Source organism: Jaculus jaculus, chromosome 2 (genome assembly GCF_020740685.1).
Source record: "Jaculus jaculus isolate mJacJac1 chromosome 2, mJacJac1.mat.Y.cur, whole genome shotgun sequence".
Taxonomy (NCBI): domain Eukaryota; kingdom Metazoa; phylum Chordata; class Mammalia; order Rodentia; family Dipodidae; genus Jaculus; species Jaculus jaculus.
Genome location: NC_059103.1, coordinates 210,170,869 through 210,192,446, shown reverse-complemented (window position 1 = coordinate 210,192,446; position 21,578 = coordinate 210,170,869). Strand labels below are relative to the sequence as shown.

Below are 21,578 nucleotides of genomic sequence, written 5' to 3'. Positions count from 1 at the left end.
GTTCAAGGCTACCCTGAGACTACACAGTGAATTCCAGGTCAGCCTGAGCTATAGTGAGACTCTACCTCAAAAAAACAAACAAACATAAACTTCATCCATGAGTAAGTGTCATATGATAAACTGCATATATTTGAAATGTGAAGTTGTGACGTGTGAGCACGCAGCCACGTAATCATGAGAGCGATATGTCAGGAATCCCCTGAATTTCTTTACAACCCTGTCTCTGGCTGCTCCCTGGCCACCCGCCCCTTCACTGCACCTCTGATTTGCTTCATGTTGATGTATATGGCTGTCTGAGTTCCTAGAATTTTATATAAAAGGAATTCATCATATGTTGTGGTCATTATATGTTCTATAGTGTATATGGATTCTTTTACTTTGTGTAACTATTTGAGATTGAAATGTCATGCATGTCAATCATTCATTCCTTTTTACTGCTATGTGATATTCCATGGATGGATGAACACAATCCATAAATCCATGTACCTACTGATGGGTGTGTTTATGTCATTGCTCGTCTTGAAACATCTTAAACAAAGCTGGCATGAATATTCGCACACACTTCTCTTTTACAAATTCCAATTTGTTTTACTACAGTCAACAGACATAAAATTCTCTATTTAATTCATATCGTTGAGATAATTATAACAGTAAAAATTTACCAATTTCCCACACCACTCTGAAAAAATATATAGAGATAAAGAGAATTTATAGATAAAATAGCAATTTTACTTAAACTGTTTTATTATTTCATAATTACAAGTAAACAGAACTATGAGTGAAAGGCAATTTCCCAGTTAAACACTTTAGTCATTTTAAACGGAATTCAATTTGTAATAAGACATATCAGCTTGCTTCTCCCTTGTTAACTTATCTAAGCTTCTTTTATTAAAATAACAGCCCAGTAGAGAGATAATCTCACACGATGATGCTGATTGAATGACAGAAAAGTTTTGTGCAATTATAGAAATCTTATGATATTCATTTTTACCTTTTACCCAAAATGAAGCAGATGATGGTTCCATGCACAGAATTTATTTATTTATCTTTTAATCCTAGGTTAAATTCGGTAATGTATTTTGAAAAATTATGTTAAATTTAAATGATTTTTTTTAAAGCAAAAGTAAATACATTTTGTCTTTAACACTTTTGGCAAACTAATTATTTTACACCTGCCTATGTGTGTGATATGCGTGGTGTGGTGTAGGGTATATGCATGTGTGCAGATGTGTGGGCTGCATGCACGTGTGTACAGAGATATTGGTGCCCTTTCCTATCACTCATCTGCATGTTTCCTTGAGACAGAATCTGCCACTGAGTCTAGAGCCACTGCTCTCTGTCAAACTGGCTGGCTAGTAAGACCCAGAGATCCCGTGTTCTCTGCTCCCCACTGGACTTGGCTTGTGTTGACATGCCCAGCTCTTCATGTGGGTGCTAGGGAATCAAGCTCCGGGAAAACCAGCCATTCTCAGAACCTCGTGCTTGTGTTGAGACACCTTTACCCACTGCGACACCTCCTGGTTCAGCAGACTCAGCCTCCAGCACGCTCTAACAGGGCTGCGCGGAGCGACTTGCGGCCCCTTTGAGTGTGTGCTCTCTGCGTCCCTGTAGGGTGTCTGCGTGGGGTGTCATCTGAGGAGCCTGTGAGAGACTCTTCATGGGCACCAGCCTTAACTGTACTCATGCACTCCTTCTTCTCGTGAAAACTTCCAACGGGGGGAAGAGCTCGATGGCATGGTAGGAATACACAACTTTTAAAGAGCCTCCATATTGTTGGCCAGCGTGTTTGTTCAGTTTTGCATTTCTGATGGCTCAATTCCTTTACAAACAAGCCAGCATTTGAGGCAGTCATCCCTTTTCTTTACAGCTACACTGTACCTGGGTGTCAAGCTTCATCAGCCAGCGGAGCCTGTCTGCTGGCCTTAAGCTGAAGTTTGGGGCTGTTCTTCAGGCAGTAAGCGGGGTGCTTCTTGGGATCACCTGACTTGAAACTCCAGTCCTATGCCTCTTCACCCAGGCTCTGTCTCCCATAGGGCCTCTACGCCAGGCATCCTGCCGTATGCCACATGATCAGTATTTAGTAACCCATTGCCTTTTATTTTGCTCATTTGGGGGTCGTTTACAGGGAGAAGGTAACCTCGTCCCTGTTACTTTACTTTGTCCCTGTAGAAATGTGCTATTTACTTTTCTCGTTGCTGTGACAAAGTATGAAACCAAAGCAAGTTAAGGAAGAAGGGTTTACTTCTGCTCGCAGTTTGAAGTTACAGTCCATAAAGACGTGAAAGGCATGGTAGCAGCAGCCCCGAGCATCTGGCCATGTTGTTGCCCACTACCTTTAGGGTGGGTCTCTCCACTTCAGTTAACCAAATCTAGAAAATTCCTTACAGAGATTTGTTTCCATGGTGATTCTGAGTCCTGTCAAGTTGAGTACAGTGAATAATCACCACAGGAAGAATTTTCCAAACTTTTAAAATTCTCTTTGATCCACAAAGAAGAGACTCCAGTTTCTCCTTCTCATAACTCACTATGTCTTAACGTACCTATGTGAGTGTTCAAAGCTTTACACTACACTGATGAAGTCCTGGGGATGAACTTTAAGCCTCTGCCTATGTATATGGTCACTGTTTGCCATCAGAATAATGGACAATAACACAGATTCAAACACGGTTAGTCCATGAATCTAGCAAGTGATACACTTATGGTTCAGAGAGTGCGTATTATGGACCACTATTTTGTTTATTTTTATTTATTTATTTGAGAGCGATAGATAGGGAGAAAGGAGAGAGAGAGAGAGAATGGGCACGCCAGGGCCTCCAGCCACTGCAAACGAACTCCAGATGCGTGCACCCCCTTGTGCATCTGGCTAATGTGGGTCCTGGGGAATCGAGCCTCGAACTGGGGTCCTTAGGCTTCACAGGCAAGCACTTAACCGCTAAGCCATCTCTCCAGCCCATGGACCACTTTTTGAGGATGCTATACTAAGGGAAAGGTAGTAAATATGACTTAAGGCTCCTATCTTCAGTGGGCTGATCTTCTCCCAGCTGTAGAAATTCATGTGCAAGTTATTAGCATACACTGGAATATAAGGACGTGAGTAGGTGTCAGGTTGTTGAGCATCAGTGGAATGAGAGCCACATGGTTTCTTTAATGTAGTCATCTGGAGACCCTAACTGATGTGACTTTATTGTCTCTGTCCCATGGCTCATAATGTCACCAGGACAATTGTCTCTGTGTTCTGGGAGGGGAAAAAAAATCACACAGATCACCAAAGGCATGCACATAGTGGCCAGACCGGATAGTGGTGTCCGTTATGCTGGCTTAGCTCTAGTCACCCGGGTACCTCTGGCTGTCGTGAAGAACTCTGGGAAATGTAGTCAATGTGTATGCCCAAGAAGCAAAGAACTTGACTTTGGAAACTGCTAAGAGTTTGTGGATTGTAGATACCTCTAACATTAGTTGAAATCTATTTCTAAGTAATTTTCTTCTTTTTTTTTTTAATGAACAAGCTTTTAATACAGCTCAGTTATGTAAAATACTGTACACTGTAAAAAATCTAGAAAACTAGAGCTTCGAGTTATGTTTTTTAAAAAGCCATTAAGCTTAATTGAAAATTCAAGTAGAGTGCAAAACTGCAACAAGAGCCCACTGGCCCCATGACGGCGACCCCAGGTCTCTCCTGCAGAGCTGCAGCCAGCGGAGCCATCACACTGGTCTGCTGTGGGGCACAAGCATGTCCAGCCTGGGGGTGGTGGGGCTGCATTGAGTCCTGATGTCATTTAGGTATTGAACTGGACCAGGCAGCAGAATATCAAGAAGTAGCCAGCATGAAGGAAAAGGTGGAATATTTCCAGCCTTTTCTACCCAAACTTCAACTTCTGGATAATGGTACTTCCTGGGAGCTGTGCTGGGTTCTTGTAAGTCTGCTTGTTAAACACTGTCCACAGGAAGGCCTCACAGCATGGTATCATGGTCATTTCTTCATCCTGCTCATGTATTACAGCCTCTTATTTCATCATGTGCTGCAGATGAACCATTTAGCTGGCCTTCTTTCACCATTCCTGCTGATTTTCCCCTTGTGGAGAGCTCACAGGTCAGTCGCTTGAAATATTCTGGAAGATCAGCATAGTCATTTCCATAGAAGATGACCTTAATTCCCTTGTCCAACATGTTTTCTCGAAGCTTCTTGAACTCATCTACCTCTCCTCTCCGAACCAGCATGAAATGTTCTAAGTCAGATTTATGCTTGACAGCCTCTAGGAAAAGGGCCTGGAAAGTCGTGTCATCAACAGTGCAACCACAACCCAGGAAGAGAAATGACTTGTTTTCATAGAGTTTCTAAATCTCTCTCATGACGTCAGTGTTCCTGAGCACATTCTGATAACCAGCGGGATGGAGGACAAGGCCGCTAGGGTAGGTGTAGACCCCGTGGATTTGTAACACACTCAGCTTCTGCTTCTCTTGAGCCCACTCCAGGATAGTAAGGTCAAGGGATTCAAGCTGCTTCCCCTGGGCTGCTGCATACAGTTCTAGGAGATTATCAAAATTGGTAGTTAATACTAGGGCTCCATTTTCCATTAAGTGGAAAACTGACTGAAGCAGCTGCTTTCCAGAATCTTCCATCTTTGACTCCAGGACATCAAATACTTCATATAAACAGTCTTTGAAAAATGTGGAACGAACATTACTTGTTCTCTGGGCTTTTTGGTGGGGGGTTCGCCATCACTGAAGAATCCAAAAATCTCGTCTATATCAGAGGCCTGGCTCCCTGTAGAAGCCATCCAGTTTTCTGAAGCTTAGACAGGCTTGAAGTTGTGATCTTTATGGTCCTTTTTGTTTTGTTTTTAGAGGTAAGATCTCGCTTTAGTGCAGGCTGGCATGGAGTTCATTATGTAGTCTCAGGGTGGCCTCAAACTCATGGCGATCCTCCTACCTCTGCCTCCCGAATGCTGGGATTAAAGGCATGTGCCACCATGCCTGGCTTTCCTTACGGTTCATGAAGTACTGCGTATTGTCCAAACACCACCGCTCTGATTGCCTATTTCTAAATAATTTTCTATGGTGACTCTTACACAGCCTTTAACGGAGAGGTGGGGCTAAAATTGTCATGTATAGTTATGTTGGCTTGCGGTTCTTGTGCCATCATGACGGGCAGAAGGAAAAAGGGCAATGAAAGTGTAAAGTGCTGTCCAGCTGGGCTACATACAAGCATGTGTGGGCACATTGCTTCCTACCTTGAATAATGGTCTGTAATTAGCAACTTGCCAGAAAGGAACAATAGGCCATCTTAGTGAGGGGTTTTGAAGCTACATCAGGAAAAAGAAGCAACAGAAGTGACTCCTGAAAGACAACAGTCTCCAGGTAAGACCTATCCTTCAGTGTGACAGAGAAACAGGGGCCATATTTTAATGCAGACCCAGAGTTTAGGCACTATTCTGTTGCTAGGTCTTGCCTAGTTGATTATGTTATAGTTAGACAGACACTGGGTTGAGTTTCAGATCCACAACCTGCCTAACTTTCTTAATTAGTTCATCTCCAAAGCTCATCACACTCTAATAAGGATTGACTGGCTGAATGCTTATGAAATGCTTGGTGCTTTGCTTGGCACACCACTGGCACCCCCTTCATGACAGTAACCACTCTTGGTGATCAATAGTAACTACCAAGACCAACAGGGCAACACAGACCCCCTTTGCCAATCACATGAGACAAGAACGGAAGGGCCAAGTGCCACAGGAGACAATAAAAAGACTCAGTCCAGATCAGGCTCTTGCATATAGTGTCTTGGATGGCTGAGTCATGGGCAGGAGCAGAGAAGCTGGGTCTGCTGCTGAAGGCTGGGCAGGAGGGATCCAGTGAAGTGTCTTTCTATGGTCATCACTAGATAGTCGATGTCCTTGGCGGTCCCAACGTCTCCAGCCATTTCCCCAACCACAGTTAAGTTTACTGCACTTTTGTGTTGCCTTCTGTTTTTCTGGCTGACCCTATTGCCAACGTCACTGTTATTGACAACACAGTTCATGGGTTCCTCTGATCTTTGACCTCTGACTGTGTCCTTCATAGAAAGCTCATCTTCACCTATCTGCATGTGTCTCTGGGAAATTCAGAAGATACAAGCCATCGAGGTATCCTATGATGATCAAACCTCTTCATGATTCTTACCGTCATGTATCAGTTATTTATTCTCATGTCTGGTGCTCCCAGTTAGATTGTGATTTTGCTACTCTAACTGCAGAATTACCCGCCCTCCCACCCTGCCCCATGTAGGGAATATATTTCTGAGATTCAATGTTCATTATTGCTTAATAAAGGCATCTGTGGCCTGTGTGTACTGTATCAGAAGTCAAGAGAAAGTGAACCAGATTGGCTAGCACCCTATCTCCCTTCGTTTTCAGGTCCTACTTTCCTGACCTCAAAGACACAGCCCCCCACGATGCAACCCCCCCCACTCGCCGTGTCTCTGTCAGCCTGTGCCGTCATCTCTCTCCTCCGTCTACTCCTTCCTCAGTGGCAGCAGAGGGAATTTAGTTTTACAGCAGATAATTCCTGCATGAAACTGTTTCGTGTTAGCAAATCACACACAACTGTCCACACATCTGAGCATTTTATACACAGTTAAGGACAATCTGCGGTTCTGTCCTTCACAGCCATGACGTTTCCTTTCGCTTTTCCTAATGTACCAGCTCTTCCTTCCCCTATTGCTTGCATGGCTGGGTCCCTCTTGTGATTCAAGTCTTAGCCCAGATGTCCCCTGTTCAAAGAGGCCACACCTCTAACCATCCAAATTAAAATCCTACCACATGTTCTCTTAATTTGTTTCAACATTCGACACTCTGTAAGTTAATCTTATTCATCTGTATGCTCACTTACTTATTGCCTATCTCTCCTGCTTGAATCAAAGTTCATGAAAGCACACACCTGTTGTTTTCACCTGAGGCTGTAATTTTATTAAGCGCATTTATAGTACATGTATTATGTCAGGTACATTTGCAATGCTCTTTTGTTCACTCGATAAGTGTTTCCTACTGTTTACTTAGTCTCTGAGGAGGGTCCACAGTCTTCTTCCTCTCCTTTCATTTCCTTCTTTCCTTTTTCTTTCCTCTCTCCTTCTTTTCCCCTCTTTATTTCCTTCTTTCTTTACCTTCCCTTCCTTTCCTCCTTTCCTTCCTTCTCCTCCCTCCCTCCCTTCCCCCCTCCCTTCTTTCTTTCCATCCTTCCTTCCTGTGATCAAATGAGTATCATTAAAGTTGTACACAGGGTCCTGGTTCGGGATCAGTTGCAGGAGCATGCACTCCTTTCCAGTGGCAGAGGCTATGCCACTGACAAGCATGGAGAGACCTTATTTTCACTACTGTCACATTACTGTGAGTGCCTAGAACATTGCTGGCATATCAGTACTCAATGTGTATTAAATTGATGTGAATACTGTTCTAAGTTTCTTTTTTTTAATTTTTAAATTTTTATTAACATTTTCCATGATTATAAAAAAAAAAATCCCATGGTAATCCCCTCCCTCCCCACCCCCACACTCTCCCCTTTGAAATTCCATTCTCCATCATATTACCTCCCCATTACAATCATTGTACTTACATATGTGCAATATCAACCTATTAAGTATCTAAGTTTCTTAAAAAAAAGTTACTGATTGATTTTGAGAGAGAAAGAGGGAGAGAGGGAGAGAGAGAGAGGGATAGGCAGATAAAGAATGGGTCTACCAAGGCCTCTAGCCATGGCAAATGAACTCCAGATGCATGAGCTCCTTTGTGCATCTGGTTTACGTGAACACTGGGGAATTGAACCTGGGCCCTTAGGCCTCACAGGCAAATGCCCCTGTTCTAAGTGTTTGATCATCCTATATTCCCTACCATTTAAACCTTAGGCAGAGCTCCACATCCTGGGGCTGGAGAGCTGGGTGGATAAATGCTAGGCTTCCGAGCTAAAAATCCAAGAGCTGAGTCCTGCTCATACAATACGAGTTTGAGTGCATAAGTGAAGCCACCAGTCATTAACTCAGCCAAATTCTGCAGCAATGGCACAGCAGCAGCATCCTGGCAGAAGATGATGACTTCAGGGTGCCGAGAATAACTTCTTCCCTGGACGTTGGTCTACAGGGAGGATTAGCCAAAAGTAAGCTTGTAAAGGGACCAAACCCCTGTGGCAGGCTGTGTCTGTGACTAGCCATCAGCAGGGCGGGGAGGGTGCATCATCAGTGCACAGGCGCTGACTCACCACTTTCATAAGACCCAAGGGGTTAGTGTCTTCCCAGTTCCTCATGCTGGCTGTCCTGCGTCTGGTAAGAGAGCACTTCCACCAGTACAAATTAGGCCTTTATAAAAACCTTTAAAACGATTTCAGAGAGTAATTTTATTAGCACACAACGACTGCTCTTAATAGTGTTCTGGACTATGGGAGTGGCGCTGGGCGGGAGGCCTCAGCCTCAGGAGTTCTGGGCACGAGGTACCGACAGGGTCGGCTCCAGTGGCTCATGTGCACGCGTATGCCCCACACACCTACTGCCTCCACGTAACTGCAGCATTCGTTTCTGAAGCAAATGCATGGCTGCCATCCCGATGAAGCCATTGAGCGACTGCAGTGACAGACTGGGTGCCACTTCTCTAGACTGGGAAGAAAGGAAGCTCAGAGATTGACAGAATGTTTCCATTGTAGGCACGGCATACGGAGGTCAGAAATGCCTTATTCTCTGGTTAAGACAGACTATCGTAGAAACAGCGTTGGAATGTGAGCTAGACAGCCCACAAAACAGCTAGATGACATTAGCTAAGTCATTTACACTTTATTAATATCAGCTTTGGAATCTATTTTGGTTTAAAAAAAGAAAAAAAATGGTGTGGCTCAGTGCATAAAGCTAAAGGCATGGGCTCACTGAAGGTGCTCACAGAACATTTAGAGATGGAACGATCAGGATTGTGACTGGAGCCCTACGCCAGGACTAAGTCCCTGTGGGAGTTTGGGACACGGATGGATAAACTGGCCTCTCTAGACCTTAGTAACACCTCTCAGCAATCACACCAGCGAGTTCCTGCTGTCTATCACTGTAAAACAAGTCAGCCCAGCCTCAGCAGCATGACACAGTGGCACGTGCTGTGCTCACTGTCTGCACACACGGATTCAGACCAAGCGCAACAGTAAGGCTGGCTTGTTTCTGCTGCGTGACGTCTGGTGTCTCAGCTAGGACGATGTCAATGGCTGGATATGGCTCAAAGAACAGAATGGAATTCCCTCCCTGGGATGACTTGAGGGCTGTGTTGCTGCGCATTGCTAAACACAGGTAACTGCTGGAAATGGCACAGGTGTCCCTGAAGCCTGGTAGCTTCCAGGAGATCACACTTCTCATGGGCTGCTAACCTTCCAAGAGGATGTGTTCCAGCAAACAGGGCAGAAGAACGTGACCTTTGATGATGCAGCCTCAGGAGTCACACAGTGTCATTCAGGCGCGGTTGAGTGAAGCCATCACAGGCCTGCCCATGTTCAAAGTGAAGGAACATAGACGCCTCTTGTCTTTGGGAGGAGCATTGAAGAACTGGAAACCAACCAGGCTTTAAAAGTAACCACAAAACTTAGAAATGCTTCTTGAAAGAGTAGAGACATAAAAGTAAGACATACAGAAGAAGTAACAATAAACAACAATAATGATGATGATAGCTAACTCTTTAGGGAGTAGGTATGATAGGCATTGTACGTGTGCTTCACAAACTTTAATTCCCTCAAATGTCAGTACACCCCAAAGAGACAGGGCTGTTATTGTAGCTACTCTTCAACATGGGAACAGAGGTATGGCAGGTGGAGTGGTGACTTTCCCAAAGGCTCTAGCTGCTAGTGATTGACATTCCAGGAACAATGGCAGCCAACACGCAATGAACATTGTCAAGCACAGATAGTGAACGCGTACGGTGACATGTACTGGACTCTTCTTATCAAGCAGACACGGTGCCACGCACCTTTCGGGCATTGCCTTGGTTCTCAGCATGGTCCTGTAATATAGGTGCATTTTGCCTACCACCTTCGGCTTGAGAAGACTGAGGCCCCGCCTTCGTGGCGTGACACAGGCCACATGTTGTATCCCTAGATTCTGAGGTCATTGATATGGACCAAGCCCAACAAGGGTGGCTTGTGAGATTCAAATGATCTCAAAGTCAGGATGATAGAACAGGCTTGAGTTCATCTTTGTCCTCCCCTGAAGCCTATGAGCTGGGATGTGTTCATGTGAGAACTCAGAAAGGAGCAGCAAAGGGACTGGAAAGGGTGTTGCTGGGGGTCTTGGGACTTAGTGATTGGATGGGAACAAAGGAGAACATTCTGAGATGAGGAGATAATGACTCTCTATGTGAGTGTGTGTGTGCACGTGCAAAACAAAAGCTCTCTTCACTTCAAGAAACATTCCTGATCCTCACTCATGGGCCTGTCTGGATGGCGTTGCTCTGCAGGAAGCAGAGAAGTATCACTCAGGGAAGATGATTTTTAGCTACTTGTCCCTTCCCAACGCTCAGTGAACTAGTGTTTCCAAAGCACTGTCCCCTCCGTTCTCTCCTGGAATCTTCTAGAGTACTAAGCTTCCGAGACTAGCCCCTCTGTTTTATAGACAAGGAACTCGAGATGCAAGATGAGTAGGCGTTAGATGGTCTCACACTGTGGAGACTGGAGCTCAGATACGATAGGCTTGACTTGCTCGATCACCTCATGAGGTGTGGAGAGAGATGACTGGCGCTAAGTCAACACAGATAGGCAGAGAGAGCAGTGTCAGAGCCCAGCTCTGCTGACCAGCACGTGACTCCGCACCCATCTCTTTCATCATTCAAAACACATCTAGATTGCTCGCCTCTTCTGAGATGGATCCAGGCACCTTCATATTCCAGTGCGTTAACTGTTTCTCTCATGCCAAGGTGTTTGTTTCTACCAGCCTCCATTGCAATCACCACACTCTTGTCATGCATTTCGCTTTCTCACTCAGAATTGAGAACAAGGAAACTTTTGATCATTGTCTCTCAACATCTTTCGAAGAGTCCAGGCTCAGCAGGGACCTGACAAGTGCTGGCTAAATGAATGGTTTGGTGAAGCCACGAATGGTCACACAGGGCTGAAGACAGTTGGGTTGGTACAAGGGGAGGAACTTGATCTGAGTTAGAGAGGCAAAGAAGAGAGCAGGAACATTGTCACTACCAAGCACCTCAGGAGTGAAGATGAGGAAGCTGGGGGCTCTGTATCTAGAAGGTCCACAAACGGTGGCTGGTGAGGTGGCGGGTGGGCGATGTGCTTGCATTGCCAGCATGAGGACCTGAGTTCAGTCCTCAGAACTTGTGTTAAAAAATAATAAATCTGGGCATGAATTTTAATCCCAGTTCTGGGGGATTGAGCCTAATTAAGTACTGTTACAGTCAGGTGTTGCAGTCAAGTTTGCATTGCTGGTAGAAATCACCAAACTAAGAGCAGCTTGAAGGAAAAAGAGGCTTATAGGCTTGAGGGGAAGCTCCACGATGGCAGGGGGAAACAATGGCAAGAACAGTGTGAACATCACCTCCTGGCCCACAACAGATAGACCACAGGGACAAGAGAGAGTGCCAAACACTGGCAAGAGGATGCTGGCTGTAACACCCATAAGCCACCCCAACAATGCACTCTCTCCAGGAGGTGTTAATTCCCAAATCTCCTTCAGCTAGGAACCTAGCATTCAGAACACCTAACTTTATGAGGGTGTTGCAGTCCGGTTCACATTGCTGGTAGAAATCACCCAACCAAGAGCAGCTTCTGGGAAAAAGAGATTTATTTTGGCTCACAGGCTCGAGGGGAAGCACCACGATGGCAGGGGAAATCGATGGCATGAGCAGAGGGTGGACATCACCCCCTGGCCAACATAAGGTGGAGACAGCAAGAGGAGGGTGTGCCAAACACTGGCATGGGGAAACTGGCTATAAAGCCCATAAGCCCGCCCCCAACAATACACTCCCTCCAGGAAGCATTAATTCCCAAATATCTATCAGCTGGGGAGCTAGCATTCACAACACCTAAGTTTATGGGGGACACCTGAATCAAGCCACCACATTGGGACACCTGAGTCAAACCATCACAGGCAAATTCCAGGTGAAAGGGAGACTTTTATCTCCAAAATGTTGGGCTGCACTGAGGCATGATGCCCCTGGTGGTGCTGTGGCCTCAACATGCACATGCACACACATGCAATCATGACTCAACATGCACATGCATGCACATGCAATCATGACTCATAGGAGAAGAAGGCTAGAGCCGGGCTTGTCCTTCTTCTCCTCTTAGGGAAGAATCTGCAAACCCTGGAGGTGGAGGCTGGGCGCGGCTGCATAGCTGGCTTGGGCCCTGAGAGTTCAGGTGGACTGGGCACTGCTCTTCTCACATCTGGGCCTGCTGTGCATTATGGCTTCCTAACTGACCTGGAGGTCACCGTGCTGACCAATGTGCCAGTCACTGGCACTTTGCATTCCTCTTTGCCATGCTGGTCTAGAAGCCCTCCCTGCCCTTGGCAGACCCTGTGGCTGTCATTCCATACTTATCTAAGGAAGTGACTCAGTGGCGGTTTAAGTTTGCACCATTTTGCTCTATATACCCTTCCCCTTCTTTCCCTGGTGTGTTATTTTGAACATACACCCTCTCAGGGTTTTGTGGAGAGTAGGCAGACCCTGGACTCTGAGCCACCAGAGCTCCAGGCCAAGCTCAGCGGTGCAGTTCATTTACTCTGTGACCTTGAACAGAGAATGGGTCTGTTGGGGGTCTGCTTCTGTAACATAATGGAGGGTTGGTGTGAGATTTAATGAGATTAAGCAAGAGGGCTTTGCACAGGATTTGGGGTACAATGAGCAGGCAAGAATTACCCAGAGTGCCTTTGGCTCAAAGTGGTTCATACACCCTAGTCTCTTCAGCATGTAGAAGTCAGGGCCATATTGGTATGGGTTTCTAGGGGGATTCACAGAAATATCCCTGCCTTCCTTCTGGGTTAACGTTTTTGAATTATCTCTGCACAATTATTGGATGCATGGAAAACAAGCTGAAGTCAACAGCTCCCCACCCCATAGCCATTCATAGATTCCTGGGCAGCTGTAGCCGGAGGCTGAATGGTCCCTTGTTGAAGTTACTTTCATGTTGCTGGGTGGGGGAATCTGCCCAGAAGCAGCCTAGGGAAGGAAAGGTGTTATTTCCACTTACAGTCTTGAGGGAACATTTCATCATGGTGTAGAAAGCATGGCAGAGCAGGCAGCTGGCTCACATCTTCATACATCAGCAGTGAAGTGGAGAGTGCGGGGTGGGGGAGGAGAGCGGACTCGCTTGTTAACACCCGGTATGGTCAAAATAAGAAACCTCCAAGGCCCACCCCTAGTGACACATCTTCTCCTGCAAGGCCCCAACGTTCCAAAGGCTCGATGAGCCAGGTATTGAGTATAAAGTGTAATCACAATCACATCAAGTTATGAGAAACACTTTACATTCAAACCACTATTGAGATGGTTTCTGCTTTGCAATCTTGCTGTGTTGTTTGGGGCAGGATTCCCCACCTCTGTCATCACATCCATCCTCTGCGACATGAACAGGCCTTGCTTGGTACCAGAATGCTGCTGGGTAGAGTTGTGGGGGGACGCTCCCTGAGAAACTGGCTTTGGTTTCCTGACTTGGGAGGTCTATTCAGCTCTCCTGACAGGCTCACCCAACCAGCAGCCCCACTCTCCAAGGCATATCCGCTCTCCTTTCTTCCCCGGCCTTCTCTGGAGTGCGAAGCCTCCAGCATGTCCGCCCCCAGGCTGATCGGCAGAGTCCGTGGACAACACTCACTCCTGTCCTCAGCCTGCAGCTGGAGAAACCATCTTTTGTTGAACCACGTCTGCTCCAGTGTCCTTGTTTAGCCCTAATGTCCTTGTTCTTAGGAGTTAATGGACATGTAAGTGCTGCTCTTCTAAGTCAGTGCAAAGAACCACGCTTATCCCCAAGAACAGCTCTAAAGGGAGAAGCTGAGGCACCAAAACAAGGGCTATAAAATCCACATTCCCCGCTCTACGACTCACCAGTTTTATATGAAGAAGTCACTTAACCTTTCTGAGCCACAAGTTTTCATATTTGGAAGGGCGGGGGCCATGCTAATTGCACTGGTGCCCCCTCCACCCTGTTTACTGTGAGAATCCAATGCGATAATGTCTGTGGAAGTGCTCTGTAAACCAGAAGCTGTTATTACAGCATGGTGGCCTATTATTATTAAAAACTGGTTTACCCAATTCTTCTAATTCTCCCTCTCCCTCTACTCCCTGAGCTGACTGGAGGGAATGACTCAATAGAGGTATACCTTTTGGAGCTGGAAACTAGAATGAATTCTCCTTTGCAGACCAAATAAGTCAGTTGCTCTGATTTAAACATGAGAACGTGAAGGAGTCCAGAGAGTCTGATGCCTGAATTGTTCTTGATTTTATGTGCTAAAAATTCCCAGTGGAAGCAGACATGGTGAGGTGGCGTGCACCCCATAGACCCCAGAAGAAGGCCTTACCAAGACAGGTGCTCCAGCATGGCTTACAGTCGGAAGTACTTGGAAGGTGTCATTTTCACTTGGTCACTTTCTGTGTCCAACTGTCATACTCTTTTGGGGGCCACTACCATGTCCTGGGGAGGAAGCCTACCTCTTTACTTGCCCCACTAAGTGCCAGCACTCTAAATGCCAGTCTCTTCCCACTCCATGGGTCTCCACCAGCCTAAGGTAGAGGGTGGTGGAAGTTCCAGGGCTTCTGCCGAACTTTTCCGCCTCCTCCTGCCTATATCATCATCAGGCCTGTGGAGTCACCCTTCTCTTTCCACATAGCTCCACTGAGACATTGCCCACTGATGGAGCTGCCCTGGTTTTCCTCAACGAAGCAAGGTGCCCTGCGCCCTGTGTCCACGGCACCTTGCTTCCCTCTACTGCAGCGGTCCTGCTGTAACGCATGGGCATCTGTCCTCTTCGGGAAGATGGCCTCTCCATGACCATGGCCGCGCTACTGTGTTGCTCACTCATGAGGGTCACAGCCTCCCACCCAGGGCCTGGAACTGAACCCATAAGCGGAGTGGGTAAGTCAGTGCTCACAACTGAAAGTGGAAGTGCACGAAGATCATCGTACATAAACGCAGATGAGTTCATCTTAGAGCAAAATGAATAAAGTATACAAGTCTTAAAAGTTACTCTTGGATCTTCCTTTGGCACATGCCAACTTGCTAACGCTGCTTACAATTTATGGAGAGCTTCCTCTGGGCTGAGTACCTCGCATGACTCAGCAACCTCGGCCTTCCCAGCCACACTCAGGAGGGCTATTATTGTCCTACTGTGACCTTTGAGACACTGTGGCCTAGAAACTTTGAGTCACATGCCCAAGGTCACTCAGGCAGCAAATGAAGGGCTGTTCTCTGGCCAGAATCTGTTTTCTGTTAAATCCATGCTTTAAATCATAGTGGACTTGTTCTCTGGTCTGAACTCCCCAGATGACTGACCTGGGAGCCCACGTCCTTTGTTCCCTTCCCAAGAGTGATCTAAAAATTCAAGAAGGGGACATTTGTGAAGTGTTTGGGTTCAGGATTTTAGTAAGTTACAAACTTTCATCCATTAAGATACAGATAGACCAAAAATTTCTCTTTGTTAAATTCAGATAATTTTAACATTTAGGACAACTTCTTTTAGCATCCTTGTGAAGTAGTGGGAACATTAGTACATAGCTGAACTTTTTTGAGAAAGGATCCCACTAAGTAGCCCAGGGTGGCTCTGAACTCATGATCTTCCTTTCTCAGTCTCCCAGGCTCAGGGATTACAAGGATGTACCACCATGCATGGTGCAGCCTAGCTTCATGTTTTCTGAGTAACCGGTCATTTTGGGATGGGGGAAGGCTAACTGGTCCTTTGAAATCAGGGTCTGTCATTCATCAGAAGTCTGCAGACCTGAAGTCTACTTGCTTAGAAGACCTTTTGGAGAAAGCCCTGCTTTTTTCCTGGGCACTAGAGCAACTATCAGTCAGCAGGCTGTGGACTCTCACTTCTCCATTGCACCAGCTTAAATCTTGAGCAATGCTCTTATAGCTCCTTAACCTACAATAGCTGAGGCCAAGACACAGCACCAAGGGTGTTCACCACACTGAAAAAAATGGGGCCAGTTAAACTACAGTGCTGAGTGATTACTGATGACCCAGGTCCATAGGTACCTCAGGAATGGCACTGGGAATCAGTGATGACCTGAAGGGAGGGCTGGAAGTGTAAAAGAACAGGGAGTAAAATAGAAAGAAACATTATTCATTTAGACATGGAAGAAATCTGAAAGTGTTCAGAAGTGTAAAAGTGTTGATCTTGGGGTCATGAGAACCTGGGGGTTTCTTGTTCTATATTTTCTGCTGTGGGAGGAAGTGTAACTTGGTGGTTATGAACATGGACTTCAGGCTGACCAGTTTAGCCTATTTTCTGCCCCTTGAGAGCTTTGTCACCTGAGTTTCATGATTTGTAAAGCACCGATGACAGTACTTGCCTAGGTATTGTTGGGTGAGTGAACACTGGCTTTGGTTTGGGGGAGCTAAGTACTTCCCTGAGCAGTTTCTATGACTTCTCTATTGTGCCCATTCTACCAATGAGCATGTGAGCACTTGGAGAAGCAAACAGAAGGAGTCCCCTGCTTCTACAGCAAAGGGCTGGGTGTCTCTCTCCTTCTTGGTGCCCCAGTCCCGTCATAGAGTCCAACACTGAATCTGTTCTCTTATCATCTGCCTCCCCTTGCTGACTCATTCTGGACCCACTTTGACTAAAAGCCCCAGCATTTTCATGCTGGCATGTCTTCTCTACCCCCCTGTTCTGTCTCATTGTTCACTCAGTATTGTTTCTGTACATGAGTAAACTAATTCTTGATCTAGCAGGTGGAGGAGAAAGCTGAGCATTCAAATCATGCCACAGGGGATGAGGAAGTCCTCATTTGGCAGTGAAAGGTGGCCAGTCACACCAACTGCACACCGCAGAGCCCCACACGTCCTCCTCTGCTCATCTGGGAAGAGTGCGTGGTCCTGATGAGCGATCAGGCGAGCAGAGAGCTCAGGCCCATGCTGTGAGGAGCCAGTGCTCCCAGGAGATGCTGGAGGGCAGCAGTGGTCTTAGACTGAAAGCAGGTCAGGACCTGGCAGAGCTGGGTTCTTCTCTCTTCTCTCTCACCCACGATATGGATGTGGCTCTGGACACCAACTCTGCATTCTCTGAACTTCATTTTCCTCTCTGCAAGAGGCAATAGTGGGATGAACACATTTCAGCACTAGGCAGATTTGGGAAATGGCTCTAGGTATGAACATCTCTTGACTTGACAAGATGGCCATGACGTTCTGGCCAATGTAGAAAACAGATTGAAGGATAGAATGCAAGCTACAGTGCTCAGTAGCATACCTATTAGCATATGCATTGATCCAAGGCTATTCACTGTGCAATTTGATTCCAAGGACAGGAAGAAGATGACTTCCTTACACTTAGTAGGTACCAAATAGCTATTGATTAAATCCTAATTTTCAATATTTCCTTCCTTCCTTCTTTACTCTCTTTCTTTAGGATGAAAGAGTTCGCCATGTAGCCCAGGTTGGCTTTGAACTAACAATCTTCCATGTCAGCCCTCTGAGTAACTGGGGTTACAGGCATGTGTCACAGTAGCCACCTTCCAATACTGTCAGCATTCTTACTGAACATTCTCTCTCTCTTCAACTGCTCATGGATTGAACTATATTAGGCAATCCTGTTTGCCAGGCACTGTGCTCTATGAACCAGTGTGCATATACAAGAGGGGGTGATCATGGGCTGGAGAAATGGCTCAGTGCTTAAAGGCACTTTCTTGCAAAAGCTGGTGGCCTGGGTTTCAAGCTCTAGTATCCATGTAAATGACACATGCATCTAGAGTTCATTTACAGTGCCAAGAGGCCCTGGTGTGCCCAATCGGCCTTCTCTCTGTCTCTGTTTCTCCAACTCCATTTCTCTGCCTCTTTCTGCTTACAATTAAATAAATAGATAAATATTTTAAAAAGAGGGGGTGATCAGCAGTCTGTAAGGTATACGTTTTCATTAAGGACAGATATTCAGGGTAAGAGGTATTAGAGAAGAGTTTCAAAGTAGAGACAGGAGTTTTTAGGCAAACATTGGAGGACATTTCATAGAGAGGAAGCAGCATTAACTAACATAAGAAATAGAATAGAAGAGGCAAGACTGTGTGTTTGAAAAAAAGTATTGGAAAAAATTCCAAATATTAATTACAATCCAAAATTGGCACCACTGACTCAGGCAACAGATGTTTGACAACTGTGTGCTATGCATTTTCCTGGGTGCTGAACGATGTCTTTTGGTGATTTTTCCTTAAAGGCTGAATAATCAGTGTTAGAAGTTAAGCTGACGGTGACCCGTACATGGGTTTAGTGCACGTGCTGCATTCTTTGTGGTCTGCATAGGTCTGGCATGCTCTTTGGACCACTGTCTCAAAACACAAATGCAGGGCTGGAGAGATGGCTTAGCGGTTAAGCGCTTGCCTGTGAAGCCTAAGGACCCGGGTTCGAGGCTCCATTCCCCAGAACCCACGTTAGTCAGATGCACAAGGGGGCGCACACTTCAGGAGTTCGTTTGCAGTGGCTAGAAGCCCTGGTGTGCCCATTCTCTCTCTGTCTCTCTATCTGCCTCCCTCTCTCTCTCTCTCTCTCTGTCACTTTCAAATAAATAAATAAAAATGAACCAAAAAAACACAAATTCAGATAGAAATATGCCATTTCAGTTTATCCATTGACATAGACTCTGATCAAACCTTGTCCTGTAGTAGCTGACTTACACCTGTCTTTTTGAAATCAAGCCCATAGCTTTGAATGCCACCAACTGGATCAGCTGTTTTGTCCCAGGAGGGAAGAGTGACTTGGCCAAGGTTACATAAGTTTGGGTTGATTCCAAAGGTGACTGGGGCTACAGATCATAAAGTGACTACTTTCTGAAGCTTCACTAAATTTCATGTCTGTGTCTGTCTCTATGTGATATAGTCAGTCTACAACCAAAACCACGATGGGATCTGCCGAGGTCAGTGTGTCTGTGATCCTGTCTTCTGTCTTCTGACCCCCGGCTTCAGAGTTTTAGGTTGCTAGCTCCTTCTCCATGGATCACCTTTGCTCTCCCTGGGTTTGGCTGCCGGCTCTGGAACATAATATTCATCTTCTGAAAACACATGCTGAAACTCAACCTAGAATCTCCACTGAATAGCCCTTCACTTGTCCCTCTGTGTGACTTTGGTAGACAAACCACAAACCCAGATGGGCAATTAGGGATCAAGGGAGGCAGCATTTGGGGAATAGTTCAGCTAATTGCTGTCCTGTGTGAATGAGCGTGTCGCCTCTGACAGCTGGCTTGCACCATTAGCGCGTTTTAGCAGTTTCATCTGTACTGCTCTGAAACCCGGGAGGGGACGTGATTCACAAATGGTTCGTCCCTGTGCTCTGCCCACAAGGCCTTTGCTGTGGGACCCTGAGCTCTGGAAGATGCCTGCATGGGTTACATAGGCCTTGAGAATGCTGAGTTATGTTCTCATTCTTACAGGTACGGCAAAGATTGCCACTTTCACTGTCTGCATTGAAGTGGGAAGGTCTCTAGAATGAAGAATTTGATGTCCCTATATATCCACTCTCAGATTTCTTTGGAAACAAGTGACTGTTCTTTTTCTTTCTTTTTTTTTTTTAATTTTCTGTCTCATGCTGCCAAGTAAAACCTCAGAGAAAGAGGAAATCACATTCTTACTTTCTTCTAAGAGCAAAAAAATGCACTGGCCCGTTCCCAAGGGCTCATTTTCCATCTCTGCTGGGCTCTTCAGTGTGTAGTGTGAACCTATGCAAGGGCCTTGCAGGAAGAACGCTGGCGTCCATCCACGCCTTTGTATCTCCGCCTTTCTGTGCATGACATGAGCCACCTTCCTAAGAGCCGTCTCTCCTGAATGATGTATCTACAGTGGACACTGCGTGCAGGGTCACTCAGGAAAGCTGCAGGGGGTGTCTGGGTGCGCAGGCCACACATTCCAGGCAAATGTTCCTGACATTGAGCAGTGCTTGGGCTGCGCCAGGGTGAGGTCTGTGCGGTTGGAATGCAAGGGAAAAGGAAAGTCCCTGGGAGACAGTGATTCAAACACTCACCTTCCCTCACCGCTCCTTGGGTTTTAATACGTTCTTCAAGCTCCGATGACAAAACAGCCCTGCACTCGTGCTGACCGCAAGGCTCTTGCTGGTTCTGATTAGTACAGCTTCCCAAGAGATAGGAATGCAAATCGTCATATTTTGTTGAGTCATGGGTACTCAGCAGCTCTTTCCCAAACATTGCATCAGACTCATAATTGGCAGCTCCCAGGATGGCTGGGTGACATGCTGTGCTCAGGAAAAGCTTGGTCCCTTCTCAAAAAAAAAAAAAAGCTTTCACTGCCTCCCTCTGCCTGGCTGTGGTACCCTGTGCATAAGAAATCTGAACCCCCTGGAGGAACAAAGGGAAAACCGGTTTTTCAGATAAGTTGGAAAAATATGACTATTGCCCTTTCCCACCCACTCTGGTTTCTTAGCAACAGAACAGCTGATGGCATCCACCAGGAAAGAGAAGCCCAGAATGTGGGGGAGCCTGTCTGAATTCTTGCTGGCGGTCTTATTTATCTGAACGTTGGCTGCGTTGCTGGGTGTGGAGACCCGGGAGTCTACTCGTGAGTGCATTCCCCTGCCCTCCTCTTGACCTCCATCAGTGAGCAGGTAGAGGAAAGCAGAAAGGGAAGGTCTGGCTTCCTCCACAAGAATCTGCATGCTTGGGGACAGCCATTTCCTTTCAGGTGGAGAGTGACCATTTGAAAGCCTGGATAGGTGGCCTGGTATGGAAGTCTGAGAAGAAATACAGGCTGGGAAAGGAGCTCCAGGTCTTAACGGTGTCAGTTTCTCTTTCCTTCCCTATGGGAGCAGTGGCAGAGAACCCTTAGTTTTCTCCCTCAACAAGTGTTGATTTTTCTCTGATGCAAAAGTAAGGAGGTAGGGGCAGGAGAGTTGGCTTAGTGGTTAAGGCACTTGCCTTCAAAGCTTAAGGACCCAGGTTCGATTCCCTAGTACTCGTGGAAGCACAGGTCTGGAATTCATTTTCAGTGGCTGGAGGCACTGGCACGCTCATTCTCTCTCTCTGCCTGCTCCTTGTTCTCTCTTTCTCTCAAAATACATAAATAAAATAAATAAAAAGAAAGCCTGTGGCATTTAGAAAAAATGCAACAGATGCACAGATGTTCTATGGAGTCCCCGTGCCTATGTGTGTATTTACACCAGCCTCCTCAGTAGTCTGTCTGCTTTCTCTCTCCTCTCCATGGCCCCCTCTCTTCAGTTATTATGTGCTATGGCAGAACTCAAGCCCGGTTTGGGTCAGGTTTAAAGCCTGTGCAGCTACAACACACATGTACAGTGACCACGTGCCACTAGGCAGTGCTATAGTGGGTGGTTTTAATATCCACGTTCATATCAGGTTCCTTCTCACCGTGAGGACAAAATGCCTGACCAGATGCAGTTTCTCTCTTCCAGCGAGAAGAGTTCATCATGGTGGGGAAAAC

At 46.2% G+C, this 21,578-nt stretch overlaps 1 protein-coding gene across 1 annotated transcript; it reads right to left on the bottom strand.

Moving 5' to 3' along the window:
• Positions 1 to 3,864: 3,864 nt before the first annotated feature.
• On the bottom strand, positions 3,865 to 20,796 carry LOC101613233 (protein FAM118B-like). The gene is given in 5 exon segments (XM_045143564.1): positions 3,865 to 4,697; positions 5,989 to 6,091; positions 7,971 to 8,102; positions 14,903 to 15,133; positions 20,548 to 20,796. Coding segments are annotated over 5 exon segments (1,425 nt in total). The 3' UTR covers positions 3,865 to 3,987.
• Positions 20,797 to 21,578: the final 782 nt, after the last annotated feature.